We start from the raw sequence: 26,454 nt of genomic DNA on the forward strand, positions 1-26,454 counted from the left end.
CTTTAAAGGCAGAAGAACTGGACGTTAACTGTACACAAGGGTTATAATGGCCTGTAGCTTAGGCAAAAATGAGGACATTGCTGGTGAATCTTCTCAGTATGCGATGGCAGCTTCCAACTTTCTGTCTTATATTTAGCTTGTTTATGTTTGTGAATGTTACATTTATTGTTTCTGTGAGATTTATTCCCCTAAATAAAAGGTTGGTCAATGTGGATGAGAATTTATTGATACTAGACTTATAAAAGTCTGAGATTACTGGACAAATTTAAGTGTGTCTGTCTGTCTGCACAGGGTGGAAGTCAACATATCTACCAGCCTGTTGGGAAACCAGGTGAGAGAGCAAACACACTGACATGTTTAGTAGAAACAGACGGTGACAAGTATTGAAAATAATAAGTATTTTCATCCCAACATTTGTGGTGGAAGAAAAATATTAGAACTGGTACATTATTAGTTGGCATTGTTGACGCATGAACATGTCGGTCGCTATAGCATATCAGTGGTAAACTACTTTAAACTACTTTGTATTCTGTTTCTTAAATGTAACTCATATTATAGTCTAGTTATCTGTATAAAAATGTACATGCTATGTTGCTTCATGGCAAAGATGCTAACCCACAATTTTGTTTTTTCCCCCAGAACCTGTGGCACCTCCCAAAAAGCCACCCCGCCCAGGAGCTCCAGCTAACTTAACCAACCTGCCCAGTCTCTGCCCCGTAGAAAGCTACAATGACGGGGTCAAGGTGCATATGAACACACAAATTCCAGCAAGAACGTGAGGTTTAAAGATGATTAAGATTAGGAACGGGCTTTCATTTCTCTGTTTCATAGAAGTCTGTGTTTTACTGTGGTAATTTGCACGCTCTTGCCTACACATAGCTTTTGATTTGGTTCTTTGGTATTGTGCTGATGGGTTGCATGCCGGTCCATGTCATGCCTTGCCTGTGGTTGGCTTTGGCCTAATGTGCTGTCCCTCTTCTCTCCCCCCCTTTTTACTCCTTCTCTCCCCCCTGTTACTAACTTCCATCCACTACTCCTTTAACCTGCTTCCATTCTGTTCTTATTCCTTATTTTCTGACCCGCGGCACCGCATCCACACACCCACCAATCCATCTCTCCGACACATTCCCTTGTTTTCACAACCTGCGTACTCCGTTCCCCTTCAACCACTCCCCTTTCAAACCGCATCCACCCGACCACCACCACTCCTTCCCCTGCCCTCTTCCTCCCCCAAGCCGTGGAGGGTAAGCTAATCTTTGTGTGTCTGTCCTCATTATAGAGTTAGCCAGCTGCTAGTTACAGTAACTTTCATGTTCTCAGAATCATTCAGTCATTTTCTTCACCAGAGAAAAAAACGGGGAAAAAATAGAAAACAGTTGTTATTAATGGAACCGTGGTTATGAACTGCTGGTTAGAGATAGATTGCATATATAAAACCTTTTTTTAAAAATGTGCAAGCAATATTTCTGGTGAAGAAAAAATTGATGTAGATATTATAGCACATGTCAGTAGATTTGTAGCAAAAGTCTAACACTGTGTCTAATGATCGAAGTTAAAATGATGAACTTCTCAAAGGTTTGATGCATCAAAAACATCTACCTCCAAATCTGAGTTATTGTCCACCATCATTTGGAAAAACTTTTATTATTTTTATTGTTTTGGTTTTGCCTTATTTTATTAATGAAAACTGTGGCTATCAAATTGCTTAAGCCTTGCTTTAACGTCTCCATAGTAATTGCTTCTTCACCACGACATTTAAAAATGTCTCGTAGCTTAAACACAGTTACGTTGGTACCTTAAATCTGTAAAACAAGGTACAGAGTTTTAATTGGAAAACACCATAAAATGTTTTCAAATGGTTCGAATTAAAAGGGCTTTTTTGTATAAATGCCCGCCTTACACGCAGCAGATGTGCAGTGTCTGCTTAGTGTTAACATCTGTATTAAAGTCACTTAACAAAGAGTTGAGCTTTGAGTTTGTCACTTAACAACCATTCTGTACTAACATGCCTGCTGCTCACTGTAGAAAAGTCAGTTTCTCATCATTAGCTAGAAATGCTTGTGGCTAGAAATAGATTGTCTCCAGTTTATCTTTGCATATACTGCCACCTACAGCTAAATGTGTGAAACTACCATCACTTGCCTGACCATGGCAGAAGAAAGAGCTGTGGGCAGTTTGAGTGATGTTAGTCGTTGTTTAAATATGTATATTTAAAAGAAATAAACTAAGAAAAAATAGCAATGAATTGGAAACTTAAATCTTTATAAGTAAGTCTCCGGTCTGCTGGTACAGTTGCAGCCTCAAGAGATCAGCCCACCTCCCACCGCCAACTTGGATCGTTCCAACGACAAAGTGTATGAGAATGTGACGGGACTGGTTAAAGCTGTGATCGAGATGTCGAACAGGATCCAGCCCGCTGCCCCGGAGGAGTACGTCCCCATGGTCAAGGTAGGGTGAACGTCACGGTTAAGATCTTCAGACAACCTTCACTGTTATTTACACTTTGTGTTACACTGGCAGAGTGTGAAAATTGAGAAAATATTAGGGTGTGGAAGAGCCAGTTTAATACTACAAACTTATGATTGTATGTGTTTATTGTCATAGGAAGTGGGTTTGGCTCTGAGGACTCTGCTGGCCACAGTGGATGAGACGATTCCTGTGCTGCCAGCCAGCACACACAGAGAGGTACAAAGAAACTCCTGTCATAAGAGAAAACCACTAAAAGGGTTCAGTGATAGGTTGAAAACTAGATAAACTGTCTTTCGTTTGTTTTTGGAGTTATTTTTGATCTTTTTCATGAGAGTTTCTTAATTTCTTGTCACAGCAACTACTCATTGGCGAAACATTGTTTATCCAGTCTTGTACACTGAATCTTCCTTCTTAAAAAACCAACAAAAGGAATGTCTGTTCTTTGTCTGCTACGACAGCTTGAGTAAGGGTTTCCTTATGTAGTACTACTACAAGGCATATTTGCTAACGACACCGTAGTGTAAAAGGTAACGTTGTCGCTAAGGTGTCCATAGAGACAGAGTGCTTAAAAAATAACCCGTAAAAATGTGTCTCCTGTCCCGCTGAAGCCGATGCAACTGAGGTCCACATAGATGTGAGAAATGTACCCTAACAGGCACCTGTGTTGTCATTTTAAAGCCACTTTTGGTATTGAAGTAAATACATTTCTTTGATCTTCTTCCTTTGGAAGTTATCATTTATCATCTGATCCTGATATTTTCTTTGTCTTTTCATAGATTGAAATGGCCCAGAAGCTGCTGAATTCAGATCTGGCCGAGTTGATAGCGAAGATGAAGCTGGCGCAGCAGTATGTCATGACAAGGTGAGGATTAACACGTTAACGGCGCGTTTTCTTGATTTATTTTTACGTCGGGGCTCATGTAGTAAAAGCTGTGTCTGTTTCGACAGTTTACAAAAGGACTACAAGAAACAGATGCTAATGGCAGCTCACGCCCTCGCAGTTGACGCCAAGAACCTGCTGGATGTCATCGACCAATCACGGCTCAAGATGATCAACCAGACCCGCCCACATTAGCCCGGGATCTAACCAACTTGGCGGTTTTTGATGAAGTGAATCCAAATGCAGGACAGGAAAAGAGGGCCCGGGAGTTTGGTAGTTCTCGGGAATTTAATAAGAGACTGAGAAGAATCGGCAGGTGGACAGAGTGATGAAGGTCTGACGTGGAAAACCGATGAACAGCAGACACGACAAACTGAAACAATCAGCCCCTCCCCCCCCCGTTCTCTCTGGAAAAAAGTCATGTTTTGGCCAATGTTGTGTTGTTTTGTACTTCAGTTGTATTATTGCCTTTTTGTATCCAGAGAAACCCTCTTCTGTCTCATCACATATCCTCAAAAAGAAACCCTTTTTTTCCAGAATGACTCATTACTCATTTAAATCTTTGAAGATTCAAATAAAATGTCTGGGAAGCTCACTTGAAGGACTGGACAGGTATTTTTGGTGAATGGACCCACCAATCTTTGCCACGAGAACACATGACTGACACTCCACAAACGCAGGAGGAAGCAACTGGAACTGAAGAGCCTGCATGAGGAGGATGATGAAGATGATTTCATAAAGTTCTTTAAACATGCTTTTATATTATTATTATTATTGTGGTTGTTGTTGCTATGTTCATCCCTGCAGTATGCCTCTGTTTTCTTAAACTTTGTATGAACAAAAGTGATCGATTTACACCACGGTTGCTCATAATTTCATCTCTTTTCTCTTCTTTTCACCCCACTCTAGACTTCTTTATCTCAGGCATCAAGATACAGCATAAACATTTGAGTATTAAAAAAATGCAACAGCTATAGGTCTTTTTAAATATAAAAACTGCTACATGCAACTTTTAAAGTTAACTTGCATAAGTAAATATACAAAGAAGCTCTATTTTTAACACATTTCTGAGGCATGAATTGTTAGTAAATAATAAATATTGGAGAGGGGAGAACAGGAGGGAGGAGTGGAAGGGACAAATGGAGGGAGGGTAGTTTTTAAGTTACAGTGGAGGTGCTAATAATACTATACAGCTGCTTGCCCTGTGCCAAATGAACATTTCACTCAAAACATTGCTTAACTGTGGAATACAAGAACAAGTTTAGCAACAGCTTAACTGTTGTTTCTCTGCTTATCCTCTAAAATTGTGATTGGTTTGTATATTAAAGCTCTCTGTACCATGCCATCAGTCGGGTTGTTTCCTCTTTGTCAAACTTTCAGGTGATTAGTATAATATTTACAGTCTTTGTTGCACTCTAGTTGTATCTGTAACGCACTAAGAGTTGTTTTAAATTAAGGGTGTCGACCTCATTCGCAAGGGTTTGGTCATGATTTTAAAATATGAAATTGTTATCCTGTTTTCCTTCCCCACCTTTCTACCTCCCTCCACTGCAGTTATTTATACCTTTTTAATCCTTCTCTACTTCTGGTCTATCTATTCTTCCCCTCACCTTTGTGTTCCTTCTCTCCTCCCTCTCATCCTCTCGCTGTTCCCTCTCCCCTGAGGTGAGCAATATTCTCAGGAAGGAGACAGTTGTACAGTTGCTAAACCGAGCAAATAAAACACTGTTATTATTGAAGCAATTCAGGTTGTTGTCTTGTTGTTTCGTCTGTTATTTGTTTCACTGTCTGTAAGATAGCAATACATATTTTATGCATGCTTAATTACATACTGTAGATCTATATGGGAAACTCATGTTGGGCTTTTTGGCTTGTAAAGCATCGAAAGAGTCAATAATTCAAGTAGAGCTCCTGAATTAAGGCTATTTAGGATTTTTTTTTTTTTTTGCCATCCATAAGGCAAAATTTCAGTCCACTTCAGTCATAACAGCAGTACATCATGGGAAACCCTGAGTTGTTTAAGGGTATTGCAGCATAACTGAGGTATAGTTCAGGGTCCCCTAATCCAACCATAAGTATTATTTTTATCAAAAAGGAAAAGTTGAATTTTAAGTTATCTCATAATTTCAACTTACTAACTCATACTCAGATTTGAGAATATAACTTGAAATTTTGAGTTATTAAGTCTTACTTTAGTAATAAAATAAGACTTTTGTAAGTAAAATAAGTAAATGAGCTCAGCATGGATCATAAATGAACATAACTGTAAGTGAGCTTAACCTTTGGCAGGTTAATAGTTAACCCACCAGCAACAATGGGTTCCGTTTTAACCCCCTTACATTGACAAAATTAAACATATTGTGTGTAGGGGAAGTCTAAGGAGTAAAATGCATGAGGTTATTTGGGGGATTAAATGAGTTAATGTGAAGACAATGCTAAAGTTCATGCTGATGGCATGGTTTTGATGATCTTAGAAAAGTTGTCAGTGCTCTTGGATCATAAGTCTTATTGCAAAACCTGCCAGACAGTACATGATTAAAAAAAACTGGTCTCTGTGTTTTGTGACGTTCAGTTGTTCTTAGTTTGGTTGTCGCTGTGAGTGGAAACCAAAAATGTATAAAACTTGTTTCCGCCCGGTTTCGAACCGGGGACCTTTCGCGTGTGAGGCGAACGTGATAACCACTACACTACGGAAACTGCTGTTAGTAATGCGTGCGCCACCTTGTATACAAATATTGCAATATATGCAATCAGGAATACGATGTTTTATTTCGATATACAAGTTTAGTTCGATACATTTGTGGATTTCCCCACCACCTGGTTAACTCCCGGTTGTGTGACTCTGTTAGCAGGACAGGCACAGAGAATAATTTTGACTACTGATGTTACGTCTGACGCTGAAACCCCGAGTGTCAAGTAAAGCTTATAAAGCCTTTGTCCAGGCCAGCAGAGCCGTGGACTGCCTGGTTATGTGACTCGAGCAGTTCATAAAACTGTGAAATTGTTTTTTTTTGTTGCGTGCGTTGGATCTGAGGTGATTTTGAGGTATCACCAGCTTGCAAGATTGTAAGCAGATTATGGAGCCACCAAAAAGGCGAAAAATATTAGCATTTAGAGATGACACATTCACTGGGCTTCATGCCATCACTACTTTTGACTTGAAGTAAAATCTTTTGAATTAAATGTATATGCCGAACTGAAAGCCAATGATCTGAAAGCTTAGAGGTCATTATTTAGTCAGGGTACTGACATCATCTTCTAAATTGTATTAAAAGTCATCTCCACAGTCTAACTTAAGATGACCATTGATTAGTAATAAATCCACATTTACCTAACTTATCAAACTGTATTTTCAAGACAAGCTGTTGCCGATCTCCTAAAAGTTTACTCCAGATCATGAAGTCTTCTACCAGTTTTGCACTATGCAGAAACATATTTTATCAATTGGCTGGTCAAACTAATGAGAATTGAAAGTAACTGAGAATGAAAAGTAAAATCTTGAGTATAATTTGGATGATCACTGTACTCAGCTTTTACAAAACTCTGACCATGAGTTCAGTAGTTGCAGTTTTGTGAATTATCAGCACACAGCTTGCCATGGCATTAGGTTCAGTGCCTGAATTGAATGTGCTGAAATATAATTTCTCTCATGTCCAGGGAAGTGAAGTCACTACAAATCTACAGCCTTAAATGTCACTTTAGGTTAATGTGCTGACAAATGCTGCAGATTTAAATTGTATGTGCAGAATTTCTGTACATAAAAAACAAACAAAAACAAGAGACAAGGAGTCATTTTTTATACTTTTATTGTGTTTTTGTATAAAAAAACATTTGTTTTAGTCAAAGAGACCAAAGCCCATGTCGTCGTCTGACTCCTCGGACTCTTCCTTCTTCTCCTCCTTCTTCTCCTCCTCCTTGGCTGTAGAGGGAAAACAAGATTTAGTTAAGTCAAAGATGACTACACAAACTAAATTCAGAAGAAAAGAAAAAAGTCAATTTGATTTCTGAGGTACATGAAATCTGAACTTGAAGGAGAAACTCAAAAGTGGTACAAGCCCAAGACTGCATTCACATTATTGTTATGTAACTGCAAATGTAGCGCTGGGAAATGCTTTGTTTAGTTACCTGGGGCGTCACCAGCAGTGGCAGTACCACCTGCAGCAGCAGCGACTCCAGCTGGGGCTCCGCCGCCAGCTCCAACATTGCAGATCAGACTGCCGATGTCGATGCTGGACAGAGCCTGCCAAAGAAAATTCACAGGTTACGTCACTTTATTCACATGTCCAGCGCTTGTTATAGAGATCAGTGTATTTAAAAGGCAGGGCATCAAGCATAACTCCTACCTACCATGCCTAAAGACTCTTTACAGCAAGTGTAGTATGTTTTCTTTTTTTTTTTAAATTTTAATATGTTCATAATTTGTATCCTACTCATTCATTGAACTTTCTTTAAGTGGCAGCACTGTTGCATCAAGACATTTATTCCATATTCATGTGTTTACTCATACTGGCAACAACAGGAACAATATTAATCCTTTCAGCCTGACATAACTTTAAAAAAAAAGAAATTTAAATGTAAATACAGACCATTAAAACACACAGAAAGCAATGAACAGGTCTGTTTCACTACGGCACATGCAATCAGTAAGTCTCCTTTACAGCCACTTAAATTTGTATTGGTTATAAGAGTTATTGGGATACATAAAAACTGGCAGATCTTCAGATCTATTCAGTGATATGATTTCAGAAGTGTGTTCTCTCACCTTGGAGAACAGACTTGGCCAGAAAGGCTCCACAGTGACTCCAGCAGCCTTGATCAGGGCATTCAGCTTGTCCTCCTGTGGACAGACAAATAAATAACATAACAACCATCATTATTAAACTCTACTTCACATGTTGAACCACTTTTGGGAACCCCTTTTGCTAAAATATGAGCGATGACATATAAACTGGTGTTCTATAATGTGTTGAAGCTAACACTTTCAGTGATTACAAATATAATTTAAGAAAACATAACTGAAACATGTCCTCATTCCACTTTCACAGGTAAACGTAATGTGCGTGAAATCACACACTGGTGGTGGCAAGCCACATTGTAGACACAGCCTTCAGAAGCCAGGCTGCCACCGGGCCCTCTGACGACCACCACCAGTAGGCACACATGGGGTTAGTATCTTGCCCAAGGATATTTGGCATGTAGCCTGGGATCGAACCACAGACCTTCCGGGGAGTAGGTGACCCGCTCATGCAACAAGCTCTAACAATAACAACTTTGAACAGTGATGCCAACACTATAAAAATAAATGTTGTACTCTTGATGAGTCTGACCACTCAGCCTGTGAGTGAACACCACATCCAGACCTGTCAGCCGAGATGTTTAAGGCTAAACTGACGGTTAAACATCAGCATTCAGAGTAAGAACACAAGACTGAGCTGTCCAGCTAGAAAAACGCGGCCTATGAATAGCAACTAGCATGACGCCATTTTAGCCAGTTCGCGGACATAACTGGCGTTTGTCCGATATATTAATATACTGGTTTATCTGTAAACTTTAATGTCTCATTTTTTGTATTTCGGGATATTTATCCCCAGAAAAAAATGTTCAAGAACGACCAATTCAGACATATTGGCTGAAATATCCCGGGTAACCTAGGACACTTACAGTGACGGTAACTTCATCGTCGTGGAGGATCAGAGCGGAGTAAATGCAGGCGAGCTCGGATACGGAGGCCATCGTAGATGTTAGATTTAATGTTCGTAGGGTCAGATGCCTGAAATTGACGGTGCTAGTCGCCGGATTGCGGGCCTTAGCTTCTGGTGAAGAACCGAGCACCTCACGCACGTTGAATTCCTACAGCAGAAAAGGGAGGGCCGAAGGGGGGAGCTCAGTAGATGTACTGTGCGTCAGGGAGCGTGGTTCTGACGTCACGACGCACAAAACGACGTACGATAGCTTTATGTTCAGAAGACTTTATTTTATTTTTAGAATAGTAATACGTCGCTGGTAAATATTATACATAAAATAGTTCAAAAATATCTTGTATCTAGTCCCGGTATTATATTCCTACCAGTCTACATATAATGAAACATCAGTGTGTGAGTTACTTAGTTTTTTGAATATTTGTCACACGTACATATTTCAGATCATGGGTGGCATAGGGTGGCATGTGCCACCCTAAAATGATCTCCTGTCACCTCTCTACCTCTAGCGCCACCCTATGGTTGTGCCAGAGCACATTTTGAATCAACACCGAATGAAGGTGACAGAGGGGGGGAGGCATGGGGTGACATGTGCCAATGGTTCAGCCTCTGGGGTCGCCGCACCTCCAAATCATGTCTGACTTAAGATGACATAGATACAAGCTGCAGCCACGCTGAGTCTCTGCTTTACCTTGTGTTGAAAGTTCAGACTTCAAACTATACACCAGTTTTTTTATTTGATTGATAGGCCACTAAAACCAGAGTTGTTTTTTTAACATGCTCTTTCCTGAATACTACCATCATGTTTAGTGTGGAAAAAACAGTAGAAAAGGGCATTTTTTTAAGGACAGCATCCAAAAAAGGAAAGAAATGTACCACATTTACTAATAAAATTATTATATGGCATCAAGTGGAAGAGAGGAACGTTTTTGGGAGTGATGGCAGAGAGAGAAAGACACAGAGAGAGCGATATCAATAGTGAATTTGTGACGTTCAGTGTGTTTGGAGTGTAGTTAGTGTGGAGTGTAGTCGTTGTTTTGTTTTGTGTGTCAGTGAGGGTACTAGTGAATATCACAGTAGCTGCCAAAAAGCCACCAAAGGCAGACTGCAGTGTAAACACTCTATCCAGGTGAAAAACAGGATGAGTGATACATCTCCAGCTGTCAGGCCTGCAGGGTCTATCCCTGTAGTGTCTTGTGTTGTGGCTGGAAAAAACTATCTTTTACACTGGCACAAATAATTTGTGGGGCATCTTATTGCGACACCTGATTATTCTCTCATTTTAGTTTCAATAGAATTTTTACCCTTGCCCTGTGGCAAATTACACCCTGGACCCCAATAAAACATGAAAAATTAAGAGTCTGCAGTCTGTTCATACCTACAGGCCAGTGGACACTCTTTCAAGGATGAGGATGTACACATCCTGGACAGGGGGGAATGCTGGTTTGAGCGCGGAGTCAAGGAGGCCATTTACGTGAAAAGGGAAAGACCATCTCTAAATCGAGGAGGGGGCCTAAGAGTACATCTTTCGCCATCTTACAATGCTGTGATTGCAGCCATTCACCAACTTTCTGTGAATGGTACTCATGGCCATTGATCAGTGGTCTTTGATCAGTGGGTTTTGGTCAGTGGTTGTTGATCAATGGTCATGAGAATTTGCATAATTAAGATTAAGGAACTGACCTCCCAGCCCATTGTTCCTTCAGTGCATCAAAACCATCTTGGTGAACCCGTTTGGATAAAAGTGCATCAGCTCATACCCAACAGTCTAAATCCAGTCATGTTGTGAAGAGTGCGTTGAAAAACATGAACATGGTGGATACTTGGAGACTACTTTACCCCACAGGCAGGGCTTACTCCTTTTTCTCTTCCGTTCATGGGTCGTACTCCCGTATTGATTATATCTTTCTGGACTCTAAACTTATTCCAATTATGAGGGATGTTACCTACCATCCTATTTTAATTTCTGACCATAGCCCTTGTCCATTGATCTGGATTTTGCAGATTTAGCTAACTTACAGAGAAGAAACTGGCGCTTTGATCCAACTCTGCTTAAAGATGAGACGTTTCATAAGAAATTAGAGAAGCACATTTTGGATTTTATTAATGATAATGATAAAGGTGATGTTGACGATGCAATTCTCTGGGAGAGTATGAAGGCGGTAATTCGAGGCCACATTATTTCGTTCTCTGCAGCTAAACGTAAATCCCAGGAAATGGCTTTGAAGGATCTTGAGTCAAATATACAACAGCTAGAACAAACTTATCAGTCCTCTCCCAAAATAGAATTACTGGGCAAAATTACTAAATTGAAGTGTGAGTATAATTCTCTGCTCAGCAAACAAGTTTGCCTTCAAATCACTAAGTGTAAGCAAACATTTTTTGAATTGGGTGATAAGCCTCATAGGTTACTTGCAAGATTACTTAGAAAAACACAAGCATCACAAACAATACTATCAATCAATAACAAACATGGGCAGACCACTAGAAACCCCCAGGAAATAAACAAGTGTTTTGAAGATTTTTATCGTGATCTTTATAGCTCTAAGAGTTCTGCGAGTCAGTCATTAATTGAGGACTTTCTGGAAAAGTGTAATCTCCCAAAATTAGATGATGTGGCAGTTGCAGATTTGGAGGCGGACTTCACATTAGATGAGATTAAGACAGCTATTCAACAGATGTCAAATAATAAGGCCCCTGGGCCAGATGGTTTTGGAGCAGAGTTTTATAAAGCTTACTCCTCATTGCTAGCCCCTCTGATTTTGCGTATGTTTAACTATTCAAAATTGTCTGGCTCTTTGCCAAGTTCATTATATCATGGGGTAATTTCATTGATTCTTAAAAAAGGTCGTGATCCTATGTCTGTCTCGTCCTATCGGCCTATATCTCTCATTTCTGTTGAGACCAAGATATTAACAAAAGTTTTATCAAACCGCCTTAAAGATCATATTGCTAAACTTATACATCCAGATCAAACAGGGTTTATCCCTAACCGCTACATTTATTTTAATTTGCGTAGATTATTTAATCTCATATATAGTCCTACTAGGTGTTCAGATGATTCTGTGGTAATAGCTTTGGATGCTGAAAAAGCTTTTGATCAGGTCGAGTGGCCGTATATGTTTACTGTATTATCCAAATTTGGATTTGGTGATTCTTTTATCAATTGGATTAGAATTTTGTACAAAGGACCTATGGCCTCGGTAAGGACTAATAATGATGTATCAGACCCTTTTCGATTGCACAGGGGCACGCGACAGGGAGATCCCATTTCTCCTTTTATTTTTGCCCTGGCCCTAGAACCTTTAGCAGCTCGTATACGGCTAAGTTCTGATATACTACCGATTATACATCAGGGTATTCCTCATAAATTCTCCGCTTATGCTGATGACGTAGTCTTATTCGTATCAAAACCCAAGACCTCGATCAGTCCACTATTGCAGCTTATTAACGAATTTGGTTCTCTCTCAGGGTATAAGATAAATTGGACGAAAAGTGAACTTATGCCTCTGTCGGATGGGGTGGACATGGCTTATCTGCATAATACTCCATTTAGAATAGCGCTAGATAAGTTTGAATGTCTCGGTATCACAGTCACATGTAAGGTGTCACAACTTTTAAAGAAAAATTGGGATAGAAAAGTTAATCAATTGGAGAAGAATATTGAGTTTTGGATCACATTGCCAATTTCCATGGTGGGGCGGATTAAAGCCATCAAAATGGTAGTTTTGCCCAGATTTTTGTACATCTTTCAGTCAATCCCAGTGTGCATTCCCCAGTCATATTTTAAAAAGCTGGAATCTGTTGTATCCTCCTTTGTTTGGTCGGGTAAGGTTCCTAGAATTTCCAAAAAACATCTTGTTAAACATAAGACTTGTGGTGGCCTTGGACTCCCAAATTTTAGATTATATTATATGGCTGCACACTTAAATATTTTTTTCATTTTGGCGAAGGTGTACTCCAGGTGCTGATTTGGAAGGACAACCTTCATGGTTGATGATGGAACACCTGTCTTGTAGACAAACTTGTCTTCCAGCCCTGCTTAATAGCCCGATAAAAGTGAAGAATACACTATATGGCAGAAATCCTGTGATTCAAAATTCAATTAAGGTCAGGAACCAACTATTGGGCACAGTAAAGGCTCCTAAAATGTATTTGGATGCTCCAATATGTAACAATCATGCCTTCAGGCCTGGGCTGGAGGACATCACGTTTGTGACATGGCAGGGAAGAGGGATTTGTTCTCTCAAAGATATTTACATTGATGGACATTTTCCATCTTTTCAGCAATTGAGGGTGAAATTTAATCTTCCAAATTCACATTTTTTCAGATTTTTACAGTTAAGACATTTCATCAAAGCATCTATTCCACAATACAATTTGATTCCTCGAAACTCAGTGCTTGACAGCTTCATGTCAGTTGAGCCCTATACTAGAGGTGCTGTGTCTCGCTTTTACGGGGCCTTACTAGATATATACAGTCCTTCATCTGATACTTTTAGGGAGCAGTGGCAGGAAGAACTGGGGGTGGATGTTACTGATGATCTCTGGCAAGAGTGCATTAAGAATATATATTGTAGTTCTATAAATGCTAGACATTGTCTGATCCAATTTAAGGTTGTGTGTAGGTTGCATTTTTCTCCCACTAAAGTGGAAAAAATATATAAGAACGTTTCAGCCCTCTGTGTTAAGTGTTCAAGTGGTCGAGGAACTTTATCTCACCTTTTCTTTCAATGCCAAAAACTACAGCTCTTTTGGAATCATTTGTTTGATTTTCTGACCAAGGCCATTGGCAGGGAGGTCCCGTGTACCCCCTTTGCAGCATTGTTTGGGGTGTCTGAACCGGGATGGGCAAGGGACAAGACAGAGACACAGGTTGTGTCAATGACCACACTTGTGGCTAGAAAGCTGATACTTCTCTGCTGGAAGTCTGATAAACCTCCTACCTTTGAAATGTGGTTGAGAGAATTTGGAAATGTACTCCATCTGGAGAAAATCAGGTTTACCTTGTCTAACCGAGAGAGTGTGTTTTATAAGATTTGGCAACCAGTCATTAGCCTGATGGATAAACTTAAGTGAAATATACTCTGTCTTAACATTTATGTATGCTGTATTACCACCTTGTTGACTTACCGTCCACCTTCTATTGTGTTCTTTTGAAGGTGATTGTTGTATACTGCTCAATTATAAAATCAATAAAAATATATTGGGAAAAAAAAAGACCATCTTGGTGTATGTGTAAATTGCGGAGGAATGCAGGAGTACTGTATTTATAGAAACACTTAACTACACTCAGAGACCTTACAGCAGCAGTGTACCACATTGCAGAGAGCTGTACTGCCTTTTCCTCTCCTGCAAGGTTTGTGCACTCTTTTTGATTGTGGTGGTTGTGTGATTGAGCTTTAGGCCATGAATCGATGGCTGGACATCCATCAATTACAGCAAGTTGTCCTGGTCCTGAAGCAACAAAGCAGCTCCAGAACATCATACTACCACCACCATGTTTTACTACTGGTATGCCATTTTTCAGAAAAGCTGTGTTAGTTTTATGACAGGTGTAGTGGTTCTGAAAGCTTCCAAAAAACCTCATCAGTCTACAGAATATTTTCCCTAAGGTCTTAGAATCATCAAGTTGTTTTCTTTTTTGCCAAATGTGACTGATACTCTGTTCTTTTTGGTCAACAGTGGTTTTTACCTTGGAACTTCCTCATGGATGCCATTTTTGCCAAGTCTCTTTTGTTACTGTTAAATTATGAACTCTGACCTTAATTGTGCAAGTGAGGCTGGCAGTTCATTAGTCCTTCTTCCTCTCTTGATGTGATCTTTAAGTCATTTTGGTAGGGCGACCACTCCTGGGAGGGTTCACCACTGTTTCAAGATTTCTCCATTTGTGGATAAAGGCTCTCAGTGTGGTACACTGGAGTCCCAAAGCTTTAGAAATGGCTTAGTAAGACTGATAGATGCCCAACTTTTGTTCTCTGCTGCTCTTGAGTTTCTTTAGATCGTGACATGATTTGATGTATACTTCACTGTCAGACAGATTCTGTTAGAGTAATTTCTTGATCCAACAGATCTTGTAGTAATTAGGCCTCGATTATCTAACCAAAGTCATTGCACGATTTAGTGTGAGTGAGTGAGTGAGAGAGAGATTACTTTTTTACATCACGCCAGATAGGTTTTGCTAGATTTTTCCCTTAACAAATGAAATTATCTCTGCATTACTCAGGTTATCTCTGAGCAACATTTCCACTGAACAGTTTACCCCAGCAATAGTAACATACCAACTACACGTAACATTTTGTCAGTTATTTTTTAATTTCATCTCAATCAAAAAACACAAACATTACAATAAGTAAAACAATTTAAAGGCAAATCTCTGTCAACTCTATTTTTAAGAAACATAAATCCTGTGCAGAACCTTTATATACAGACCTAATATATCATGATATCTGAATGTTAAGTACATTATTTCAATTAAAGTCTTAAAAAAAAAAAAATAAATCAAATTTTGATTGCATAAACTCAGTGTAATAATACTTTGTTTAAAGATTTCCGTCATCATCTCTCTCACAATGTCAGTGTTTATTCAAAAGATCCGATGTACCATCCATTGTGAACGTACAATGGTAACATTATTCATTCTCACATTTGGCACTAGCAGATTTTCTTGGCCCAGTTATGTAAAAAAAAAAAAAAAAAAAGAAAAAAAAAAAAGAAGATGGATGGATGGATGGAAAAGACAGTAGGACTGTCAGTGGTACAATGTCATGAAGCAGTCAGTACCATTTACAGAGACACAAAACATACAGAACTCAACTTCACAGATTGTGGAACTTTCAAGCTTAAGTGTCTGGAATGTCTTGGGCAATTAATCTTCTCTCCATGGCAACAGATCACAACTTTCTCCTCTGCCTCTAGTGAAATTCTCCTGCCATCTACTGGCAAATAAACGGAATTGTGTAACAATCTGCGCTTCTTCAGCAGAACTGAAAAGTGATGCATTCAAATGCATCACTTTTCCAATTTGGATTTCTAAACGTTTACGTTTTAAATCCCATTTTCTTTGATTTTGCCCTCAAATGTTACAGTTTATTCTCATTTTAAAAGCATACTTATGTTGATTTGAAATTTTACATTGTGTGAAATAAGCTATTTAAGCTGCTCCCTCTTTAAGGCTGCCCTCTCTGTCATGCATACCGTTGTATTTTATTATTTTGGCAACTTTGTTTGCTTTGCGGAAGCAAAAGTAAGCTACTGGAAGCAAACTTAATCACCGTCAATTTATGTATACAGGTCTGCATATCTTCTTGATAAGCTGATATCATCATATTAATAAGGAAGTAGAAAAACAGTCCCGTAAACCGTTTTGTTATGCTTTTGGTGTTTCATTTCTCCCATTCGGAGATTACGTTCAAATGTGTGTATCTAATTATCTCTTACTATGAACATTTACATCATAACAGTGTGTGTAATAGAAAACGAGCATAACAGGTCCTCTTTACAGCTCAGTCACACTAGAGTAAAAGCAGGACAGCGACTTTCTTGTAACTAGGAGAAAAAAAAAAAAAAAAAAAAGACAACAAAAATGTGAATACTTTACATCAACTACATCACTATTCATGGAGGAATTCCCATTTTACACTTGCCGGACTCTGAATGCTAGGGTTTAATGTGAATTTGTAACAGATATCAACAGATCTCTTCATAAGCAGATTGCATGTAATTGCCAACTGGATCCTATTCAGTTGCAAACTGATAGCAGACTGTCTTATTGGCCTTACTGCCATTTCGTCGCCGTCTTGCACTAAAGTCACTTTGACTTACAAGTTTACAGAACACCGGCAGAATGGTTTGGTCATGCCGTGGCCTCCAACTACTGTTTTCCCTAGTGTGACTGTAGCATTAAACATGACCGGTCTTTGTCACAGAACTAACAAATGCCAACTGTATGCACATGATCATTTTGGATATAATTTTGTACAGTTTTTTTTTTTAAAGAGCCAGATTGCCAAGTTATTGAGAAATGCTTAAAAATAATGAACATATTTTCTGATAATTTACATATTCAACAGAGCTAACAATATATCATTTTTAGTTTCTGTATGGCTTACCTTTGCTTATTGCAGCTTTCATATTTTTATTCCAATTACCATCAACACCAGCTACGAATTTAGAAATAGTGGCCACTTAAGCACAAAAGCTGCAATTATGACTACAGCCTGATTTTTCTGAGACTGTCTGGAACAATATTATTGAGCTGCCTGAAACATCAGTCCCTCCTTTTTTGTCACAGCACAGTCTTTCTATCCCTGCCATCACACAGCTATCTTGATTTTACTTGAAGGCTGTCTTATCTGGTAGGTATACAACAAGCCACTGGATTATGTCTTCTTACTGAATAAAGCTCTCAGATGAGCAAAGCAGCTCTTTCTCTGCAGCTCGTAGATATACTACATCTGCCAGCTGTCGGAGCAGGCTGAATCCAACTTGTTCAAAACACGAGCGTAGCATTGTTAAGAATTATAAAGATTCCTTTGTGCATTTAAAACTCTGGAAAAATAAAAACACACTGTCACTGTGTCCCATCACACACACTGTAACTAACCCCCGCCCCACCAAAAAAAACCCCAAAACAAAACAAGAAGGCCTCGTCAGACTGTCAGACGAAGCAGAAGATGATATTGCCCTTTTAACAATTTTTAACAGGGTGGAAAAAGTCCGAACCATAAGCACATTTATGTGCCTGGAACATATACAACAAAAAATGTCCCCCTGACCATTAAACTCATTCCGGTTGATAAAGATGAGTGGACACCAGTGGAAACAAGACAATACCCACAGATTCCAGATCATAAAAGCAAATTCCTCCGAGTCTAGTGACTCTTCCCTTTGGGTTTTTCATCGTACGACACTCCATATTCATTTACTCTTGTTTTGTCCACAGGGTAGAGCCTGGTGAAAGAAACGGAGAGTTTTAACTCTCAAAAAATGTGCACGTTTTTAACAAATGTGCTACGTGTAATGTAGTGTGCATGTACCATCTCTGGTAAAGGTAGATGAGAAACACCACATCATCTCTGAAACAGGCCAGTCTGTGAGACGTTGGCATGGTGATGATGAAGGCAAACACGTCATCGATGAAGGTATTGAATGCCTGTTAACATGAAAGAAGTCCATGAACATTCTCAAAAGATAGATAAAAAATAAAGTAGTCATTGTTTGTAGGGGTGATCAGTTATTCTGACAAATTACATCGGCTCTTGAACATTAAAAAAAATAATAGATACACTTTCTTTCAAATTTAGAAGTGAGAGTGCTTTAGTAATTAAATCACTGACCAACATTATTATATGGAAAGTTAAAAGCTGTAAAAACAGTATGAAAGATGTAGGCCTCAGTCACACCGGCTTAGAGACCAGTCAGTCACTCCCCGGCAATCTCTGGTTGCTAGGGAAATATGTGCATTCTTGGACTGGTTGACAAGTGAAAGAGGGTGCTGCACCAAAAAAGAAAAAGAAAAAAAATCTCCTTGTGATTGCCGGTATAATACTACGATCATCCAGTTTGAATTGAGAAAGCCGACTCGTCTGTAAACACTGCTTGATTGCAATCTACTCAGTGAGCACGATAGTAAAAAACATGATGCAAACTGGAAATGCAGAATATTCTCCTTCAAAATAAAAGTGCTGCAAACAACAGCATTCCAAAAGTTCACTTATTTCTTTTAGGCAAATTGCCTCGGTTTCTATTTACGTCACAGTTTCGCTACCCTTCGGAGAGAAGTTGGCAAGTGCGTGCAGACAAGTGGACGTCTTCCGTGCAAACTACAGGCGACCGTGCCATCCGCCTTGAGATCAAAACCATTAAAACGGGATTTTTGCAGCACCCTCTTTGTGGCCGATTTTATCTAGTGACTGCCAGCAACCACTCGCAGAACACGCATTTTTCCTTAGGTTACCAATCAGTCTCTCAGCCTGTGTTACTGAGGCTGAGAGGCTGAGAAATAACTGATGCTTTTAACATGGTAGGACCAAAACAGAAAAAATGTTTAGCATTGCTAAACCACTCAGAAAACAACAGGAAATTTATTTTTTACCTTATACGTGAAGGCTTTCCAGGGCAAGTGGGCAACAGACTTCAGCTGTTAAATAAAGAACAGAGCTGAATAATCAGTCATGACTACTGTGCTGTTTTGTTATGGTAAATAAACTGCAGTTTGCACACTGTGGCATTTTATTGTTAGGTTGTAATGTGTGCATTTATTACACAGATTGCGTGGGTTACTGATTTTTGTGAATCAGTAACTTCAAAGTAAAACTAACCTTATAGTTGACAAATAGCTGAGGAAGCATGAAGAGGAACCCGAATGCATAAACACCTATAAAGTGAAGAAAAACACACGAGAATTTATTATGACTGTTATGGACAGAAGTATTTTGTGTGTGTGCTAAGAGTATAGAGCACCTTACCGTTCACCAAGCTGTTAATCAGCCACGAGTACCAACTACAACAGAAAGATACACAAACAAAATGAGTGATGACCTGTCAGACTGAGTCAATCAGTATCCCGTTATTGTTACTTACACATACGCAGACTCCTACCTCTTATATCGTAAAAATATTAGTGCATACACTGCCCCTCCGATACACAGTGGGTAAAGGAGGTATGAGAGATACTTCATGGCCTACAGAAAAATAAAGAAAGAGGCAATCAGCGTAAGTGCTCATATCTCAAAGAAACAACTGATAATTAATTGTCTTGTGCCCTACCAGGGTATCATATTCTTCTGTTCTCCTCTCAGATTCATCTAACTTTCCAAACTGTAACAGAACAAAAACACTCATTAGCACACTCGACACGTGTTTTCACTCACATTTTAAAAATCTCGACAGTTGCGGTCAGTGCTGCAGAAATTAAGGAAAAATGCCGACAAGGACAATTATAAACTCAAGCGCCTCGATGTAGCGTTTTACATTTATAAGAAAGGATTGTCGTGTTTTCTATTAAGCATGTATTATCCTGCCTACAATGCTGCATGAACATTTATCTTTTTTATTTATTAACATGGCTAAAGTTCCATTATCTGCTCTGTGCTTTGTCAAAGGACAGTAATTTAATTGAATACAAATATTATTACAGCAGAAAGCACCATAAGAGAATAAAACCAGCAGATAAAAAAGCAGCAGTTAGAGAAAAATGGTACTTTGAGTCAACATGTCAGATAATTTAAGAGTGAGTCGGATGTTCTAGCACAGGCTGTGTAAGACTGGTCTCTACTCCTTAACCCAGAGCCTTCCTGGCATAGGAAATAACTGGATGCGTATATGTTGTACTTTTATTTAAATATCTATTTAAACATATGGAATTACAGTGTATAAGGCAAAAAACAGAATGTACAGGTATGACCACCTTTATTCTTTAACATAGCCTGAACTCTTAGGCAAGATTTCTCATAATTTCTTTAAGTAGTTTTCAGATCCAGGCTTCTGGAAAGACATTTAAAGCTCTTAACTGACACTCAATGTTGTGCCCATCTCCTGACATCCTCAGCAAATAACCAGAAATTTGCGATTTGGATTCATCACACCTCAAGACCTTTTCTCCCAAGTTCCCTTAAAACTGGCTTCTTGACAGCAACTGTAGGTACATAATTTTTAGGTCTGCTCCACCTTCTTTTGCCTTTCATTTGGTCAGTTTCCTCAAGTTCTTTAAAGACACTGCACACCATGCTGAGATATGCCAAGCTTCTGGCTTATAGCACTTTGGGAATCACCTTGTTGGTGCAAAAATACAAATTTAGTTGAGATTATGTTAAACTGTGCTTGTGGTGTTTTGTATATTCGGCTAAAGACATGACAACAAATGACATGTTTTTGCAACATGCTGCTAGTAAGAAAGCACCTAAAGATAAAAATTTAAATTGCTTCTTTGCCAAGTTGTCTGTTATGCGTCCACAAAACTGGTTCATCCTCTGAGGTGTCTTTTGCATGCTTGAATGATCGTTGAGCTCAGTGTTAAAAACAAATTAAGATTCATCTGAAAATGTTTTTTCCCCCCTTCTGAAATGTTCAGGTTCAGGTTTGGGCTGGACTGAAAATTAGTGGAAAAGTAGCCAATGTCCAAACTTTCAAAGAGCTCCAAAAAGCCTGGAGAACTGTTCCTCAAGCCTTAAAAAAAAAAAAAAAAAATCCAAGTGCAGCTAAAGAGTTGCTAAAGACTTTTATACAACACTGTGTACTGCACAGCATTTTAAAGCAGGCATGCTCAATTTCGTGTGTATAATTGTGTAGCCACCTCCCAAAGGCCCAGTCTATACCAACAAAGACGTAGATACGTGGCTGATAACAGAAAAAAAAGATTACAGATAAAGACACATGCACACATACCAGGAATGTGGGTTTGCCTCCTTTCCAGAAAACTTGAATCTTAAAGGCTTTCTTCACTTTCCAAACCTTAAAAAAAAAAAAAGAAAAGAAACATTATTACATATTACAGATCACGTAATCACCTTTTAATCAAATCTGAAGTGAGAATAAATGGTCATTTTGTGTGTGTTTAAATTCATTTTTAATTGCGCGCGTGTGTTTACTTCAATCATAGAGCCGATCCCTGCAGGTATGAGGACAAGCAGACTGGTCTGCTCGTCAAGCAAATAGAGGAAAATCACTATGGTACTGAAACAGCGCCACAGCACTGAAATAGAAGCAAACAACAGAAAATGTGAGATAGTAAATGGCTCTCCCAAACTGACACTGATGACCGATCATTTGGTTCAGCTCGAGTCTCTTGATAACACTTTATCCCACATGTTTTAAAAGCCTTTTGTGTAATCTTACAACACTGGGAAACATTTGTAGGGTTATATAGTTACACTGTGTTTTTTGTTGTTTTTTCTCAGCTGCCACTTCTCTAAAAACCCATAAATCAGAGGTCCCACAGTGCCGGTTCTGTGGATCTGTCACTGCAAAGCCAAAATGATTCAAAAACTATTAAGGTACAAGCGCTCTCTCTTATAATCCTTGTGGGTGAAATATTGCTGGCCAACCAGCAGATTCAGAATATGAAAAAAATATTGTAGATTCACCTGTTCTGCACATTTGTCAAAGCCTTATTACAGGGTGACATTCACACTCTACTAGGAGCAGTTTATTTAGCCACTAACCACAAATGTATTCATGGTGATTCTTTATGCCCATATAAACTGTATAAACTGGATTTTGAAGGGGTTTGGTGAGAAGGTGAAACAGTGCCGTGAAGCTAACAAACCTGCTTTGCTGGACATTCCCACCATACTTTTCTTCTGCTTCCAGAAGCTGATGTCATTTTTGAAGGCCAGGAAGTCAAAGAGGAGCTGAAAGAGCATTCAGAGTTAAGACTGGCATCTTTATTTGACCTTAAAATGACCCAGTTAGGTGACTTATTACCCCAAGCTTTACTTATATGTGATATTTTGTAATGATAAAAACGTTTCCTACTGTGAACTAAAATGAACAGCTCACTTAAGGATTCAAAGTACACTCTAAAAGTCTGCAGCCACACTCACGTGGAAAGCAGCTACAAAGAAAGTCAGGGCCAGGAAATACAGGTTGGTATCCACGAAGATCCCTTTAATCTCATCAGCATCCTTCTCTGTGAACCCTGCAAAAACAGATACAAAAAAAACCGCACTGCATTTAGGTGTGTAGACATGATGAGGAAACCTGGCTGAAGCTCGATCTGAAGGATGCAGATAGACTAAATGCACCGCACTGTGCAATCATACATCACTTATAGTAGGAGGCGAACTTCAAACTTTGCGTTCGCACAGGATGCTCGATCAGGTAATGTCTAGAAAAGTTCAGGGCTGCAGTGAACGTGTGAAGTAAAGCAAGCAGGAAGATTAGCATACCGAACTGCTGCAGAGAGTAAACGGCGTCTTGCATGTGGATCCAGAATCGAAGTCTGCCCAGAGAGATTGAGTCGTAGGAGATGATCAGAGGAAGTTCTGTAGTGGTACTGTTGATCTCCTACACACAAAAACATGGGAAAAAAAATATGTTCAACGTTTCCTATAACGTGCTTCTCAGCCATGCATTCACTAACACATCATTATTGTGGCCTCATAAACTCATTGTCCTCTAACCAGGTTCCGTGAGCAAATACAATGAATAGAAAAAAAGCATTGCATTTGAAAATCTGCCACTGGGACTACCTGACAGGGAGTTGCAGTCTGTTGCATAATATTTATTTAAAATAGAAAACTTACCACGAGGTCCTTGACCCGGTTGCTGAGCTCATCAACAAACAGCAGAGGTAGATACACCACCTTCTTCCCATTCTGAAACCTGGAACACATACAGATAAAACATTTTATGAAACTCTTTGATCGTCACGACAAGCCTGTAATCCATTAAAAGTACAGCTAGTACAGCTCAAAGCATCCTTTCTTTTTCTCGCCTCCACTATTGAAATGCTCTTTATGTCGGCATCGGTCATGGCCCACTTCACCGGTTGCGGCTGAATCAGAAAACAACTGCCTGGATTAGAATAGGCACTTTTTAACCCTTTACATGCCACACCCCTTTTGGCTATTTCTAGGTCTTGGCTAATAAATTAAAGTGGCTGGGCCTTAGGTTAGAGCTCCCAAACTGTGGACCTCTTTTAAACCTCTTCTTTAAAAACAACAACAATAACAAAAAACAACAACTTGGATATCTATTTCCTCTCATAGTGCCGTTTGCGTTTGTGTAGCCGCCATCTTACACTCTGAGGTATCTGTGGACATCATTCGGGAGGTATTCTCTGTCAAAGAGGAAGTGGTCGCCGACAATGTTGACAGTGAGGCGGGAGCGCCAGTGTGAAACTGGATGGTCTGACACAGAGGTGGCTCCAGCTCTGGCTCCGCCCCCTGCCGCTGCATCATGCAGCTTCTTCTGCTGGCCTTCTTTCTGACCCTGCGCGAGTGCAAAGGCAGGATAGGAGTTTAGTGATCTGATTAAAGCTTGATAAAACAGCACAATTCTTCTGCATATCTGATCTTTTTAAAGAAAAACTACATAGCTGTTAACTTTCTGTGTGTTGACTTTCAGCAGTAGCAGAGACAGTATGGTACCTTTGTTTTATCTTCCCCAGATATCAGAGAGATTTCAGGCGGTTTAGGGACCATGTACGTGGTGAGCTGAGCAACCAAGTGAACTTGTCGTGGATCGTGCCACGGATCGTGGGCAGCTTGATGGACAAATATTAGTGCGTATAGAGTTCCATTATTACGGGTTTTCTTAGGTAGGGAGACATTGATTGTCCTGTGGGAAACATGGAAAAGAAAGAAACGAAATTTAAAACAGAACTTAAAAAAGAAATCCGTTTTTCAGAATGCTTCAATCAAATCTCCGTGTAACACCGTGTCATACCACAAGGGGCTGTGCATTCAATTCAGTGTCTGTTTTTATCTCATAGGTTTTACTTCCGTTAAGATAATAAATGTGAATCTCTTAACCCCTCCCCAAACAACCAACCTTTCAAACTTGCTGTTGACATCAAAGTTCTCCTCTTTGTGGATCAGAGTATGGCCTCCTTCTGCGTTCGACCGCAGTGTGGTGTAGATGCTCAGCTAAAGAACAAAGACGAACATGTCAGGCATCCGCATCAAAGAGAGAAACCAGACTCATGCATGACCGGCGCGACCATCCTTGCTCACAACTGACCTGCAGTTTGGGGTTCCCAGCCAGGAAGGGTGTGATGCAGTTGGCACCTTTGGGGTTGTTGCAGGGTTTGGTGTACACGATCCCGTACATCACCCAGCAGGTGTGGAGCACATAGACCACAAACACCCCCACGATCAGGGTGGTGAACGATGTTTTCAGAAACATGATGCTCGCGTCGTTTCCTCGTCTCCCTCGGCTAACTGAGCGGCAGGGCCATATGTCTGCAAATGAGGCATTGCATTCGATTTAAGTATGAAGCTCAAAACTCAACTAATTTTAAACGCCAATTAGGGATCAGACAATTGTCTCAATCACCTGACTTGTCACTTGTCTCAGATTAGTCTTAGAAAGAAAAAATAAATTAAGATAAAGAGTTTATTTGCCAATCGTTTTAATGAATATGGGATACAGCTGGTCAGGAACAGTTGCCAAAACTTGCTCTTCCAGTTTTATCCCGGTTGTACCACACAAACAAGTAGGGTTGCCAACCGTCCCTTGAAAAACAGAATCGTTCCGTATTTAGAAACAAAAGTATTGAGCTGAAAAGGGACGCACTTTGTCAAAAGGTTAAAAAAATAATTTCACACACCAAAAAAAAAAAAGAGCTAAAAAAAATTCCTCACACTGGGAAGGGTGAAGACAATCGGGTCGCCCAGCCCTGGCCGTGAGGTGTCCCTTATTTATTTTTCAGGGAGTTGGCAACCCTACAAACAAGTCATTAGCAGGATGAAAGGAGGCCCTCATATTTAGAGAGATTAAATGGCAGGTGATGTAGTGAACTGATCTGATACTGTCTGGAAAAATATATAGTACTACACATCTAAATAACAGAATCATTGTTAGCACACTGGAGACTCAGGTCTCCCACAGATTGTTTGGTTTACTTCTGCGTCAAGTTGCAGTAAACACCCGCACACCTGTTTTTTTTTTACTGATGGTAAAAGTATCAAACTGTCTGCTGCTCAGGCTGCAGGCACTCTGAAGCTCTTTAACCAACTCAAACTATGGTACACCTGCTGTCAGTTTTTCCCATATGGTCGGATCTGCATTTGCTTTTTCTGTGTGGGGATGATGTGCTACCTTGAACCCACAGCTTTAGTGACGCTAATCCTGAACGAATTCTGTTTCACTTGGCTTTTAAGTCACATAAAATAAGTAAACCCCCCATATTAACGTTACACATTACCGGTGTTTAAACTGGCAGGCTGTCGGTGACAGGACGCTCTCAGCTGGCTCACTGACTGCCCATCCGTCCATCCACTTTACAAACCCTGTCAGGCGACTCAAAGCGACCGCATCGCTTCTTCAGAACCGCGTAGTGCTTTCGCCTGAAGACATCTGCTGGACTCTGGGCTCGGTTCTGCTTTTAAGAAGAAAAGAAAGAGCTATATCCAGAAATGACTAACTGAAAGCGTGAGGTGGATCTACATTTCCGCCATTCGCTTCCTTGTTAGTTTCTCCAGCGAGATTTGGGGAAGTGATGCCGCGAGATTTGACGTCACTGGCGCACTTGGAGCGGGAATAAATATCAATATCTCGTTTGAAATTATTTATCTACTTATTTAAAGGGGAAAAAAATCAAGAAATCATCATTTTATTTGATGTAATTCCATAATTTGTATTCAGTGAATCTTGATCTTTCATGGAAAGTTGTCATTTTATTACAGATATTTATTTATTGTGCTTTTCTAGTTACAAAACCCTAACCACAGTTCACTACTC

At 39.7% G+C, this 26,454-nt stretch overlaps 3 protein-coding genes and 1 non-coding gene across 17 annotated transcripts in view; 1 reads left to right on the plus strand and 3 right to left on the minus strand.

Moving 5' to 3' along the window:
- The window catches only part of ptk2aa (protein tyrosine kinase 2aa), a 66,631-nt gene extending 61,539 nt beyond the window's left edge, over positions 1-5,092 (plus strand). For all 14 annotated transcript variants that reach the window (XM_014413888.4, XM_023155358.3, XM_076879434.1 and 11 more), the window contains 6 exons: positions 292-331; positions 640-743; positions 2,293-2,448; positions 2,605-2,685; positions 3,246-3,331; positions 3,418-5,092. In XM_014413888.4, coding sequence (XP_014269374.2) covers positions 292-331; positions 640-743; positions 2,293-2,448; positions 2,605-2,685; positions 3,246-3,331; positions 3,418-3,544 — 594 coding nt within the window. In that variant the 3' untranslated portion in view covers positions 3,545-5,092. The remainder of the gene's footprint in view (positions 1-291; positions 332-639; positions 744-2,292; positions 2,449-2,604; positions 2,686-3,245; positions 3,332-3,417) is intronic.
- Positions 5,093-5,973: 881 nt separating this feature from the next.
- trnav-cac (transfer RNA valine (anticodon CAC)) lies at positions 5,974-6,046 on the minus strand. The gene has a single exon. It is a non-coding gene; the product is annotated as a tRNA-Val (tRNA).
- Positions 6,047-7,138: 1,092 nt separating this feature from the next.
- On the minus strand, positions 7,139-9,222 carry rplp1 (ribosomal protein lateral stalk subunit P1). The gene is made up of 4 exons (XM_004549138.5): positions 9,011-9,222; positions 8,112-8,186; positions 7,475-7,589; positions 7,139-7,268 (listed from the first exon to the last, which is right to left on the minus strand). Exons 1-4 carry the CDS (start codon positions 9,080-9,082, stop codon positions 7,186-7,188), a joined length of 345 nt encoding a protein of 114 aa, XP_004549195.1. The 5' UTR covers positions 9,083-9,222; the 3' UTR covers positions 7,139-7,185.
- A 6,122-nt stretch (positions 9,223-15,344) lies between these two features.
- clptm1l (CLPTM1 like) lies at positions 15,345-26,184 on the minus strand. Its single transcript, XM_004549139.5, has 18 exons — positions 25,919-26,184; positions 24,733-24,953; positions 24,544-24,638; positions 24,141-24,330; positions 23,792-23,982; positions 23,295-23,373; positions 22,938-23,055; positions 22,593-22,687; positions 22,316-22,400; positions 21,639-21,742; positions 21,436-21,501; positions 19,819-19,869; positions 19,651-19,733; positions 19,518-19,552; positions 19,371-19,426; positions 19,145-19,189; positions 18,087-18,202; positions 15,345-18,000 (listed from the first exon to the last, which is right to left on the minus strand). The coding sequence occupies exons 2-18, from the start codon at positions 24,895-24,897 to the stop codon at positions 17,922-17,924; spliced, it is 1,653 nt and encodes a 550-aa protein (XP_004549196.1). The 5' UTR covers positions 24,898-24,953; positions 25,919-26,184; the 3' UTR covers positions 15,345-17,921.
- Between the last annotated feature and the right edge of the window lie 270 nt (positions 26,185-26,454).

The sequence above is a fragment of the Maylandia zebra genome, linkage group LG22 (assembly GCF_041146795.1).
Source record: "Maylandia zebra isolate NMK-2024a linkage group LG22, Mzebra_GT3a, whole genome shotgun sequence".
In the NCBI taxonomy this organism is placed as follows: domain Eukaryota; kingdom Metazoa; phylum Chordata; class Actinopteri; order Cichliformes; family Cichlidae; genus Maylandia; species Maylandia zebra.

Bases quoted from the DNA above. Each gene is read 5' to 3' on its own strand.
- rplp1 (XM_004549138.5), bottom strand. From the start codon at position 9,082: ATGGCCTCCGTATCCGAGCTCGCCTGCATTTACTCCGCTCTGATCCTC. The intron at 8,187-9,010 runs GTAAGTGTCCTA...GTCTGTCCACAG, and splicing joins ACGATGAAGTTACCGTCACT to GAGGACAAGCTGAATGCCCT. The intron at 7,590-8,111 runs GTGAGAGAACAC...TTTCTTTGGCAG, and splicing joins GGCCAAGTCTGTTCTCCAAG to GCTCTGTCCAGCATCGACAT.
- clptm1l (XM_004549139.5), bottom strand. From the start codon at position 24,897: ATGTTTCTGAAAACATCGTTCACCACCCTGATCGTGGGGGTGTTTGTG. The intron at 19,190-19,370 runs GTTAGTTTTACT...TTTATTTAACAG, and splicing joins AGCTATTTGTCAACTATAAG to CTGAAGTCTGTTGCCCACTT. The intron at 18,001-18,086 runs GTACATGCACAC...TTCTTTCACCAG, and splicing joins ATCTACCTTTACCAGAGATG to GCTCTACCCTGTGGACAAAA.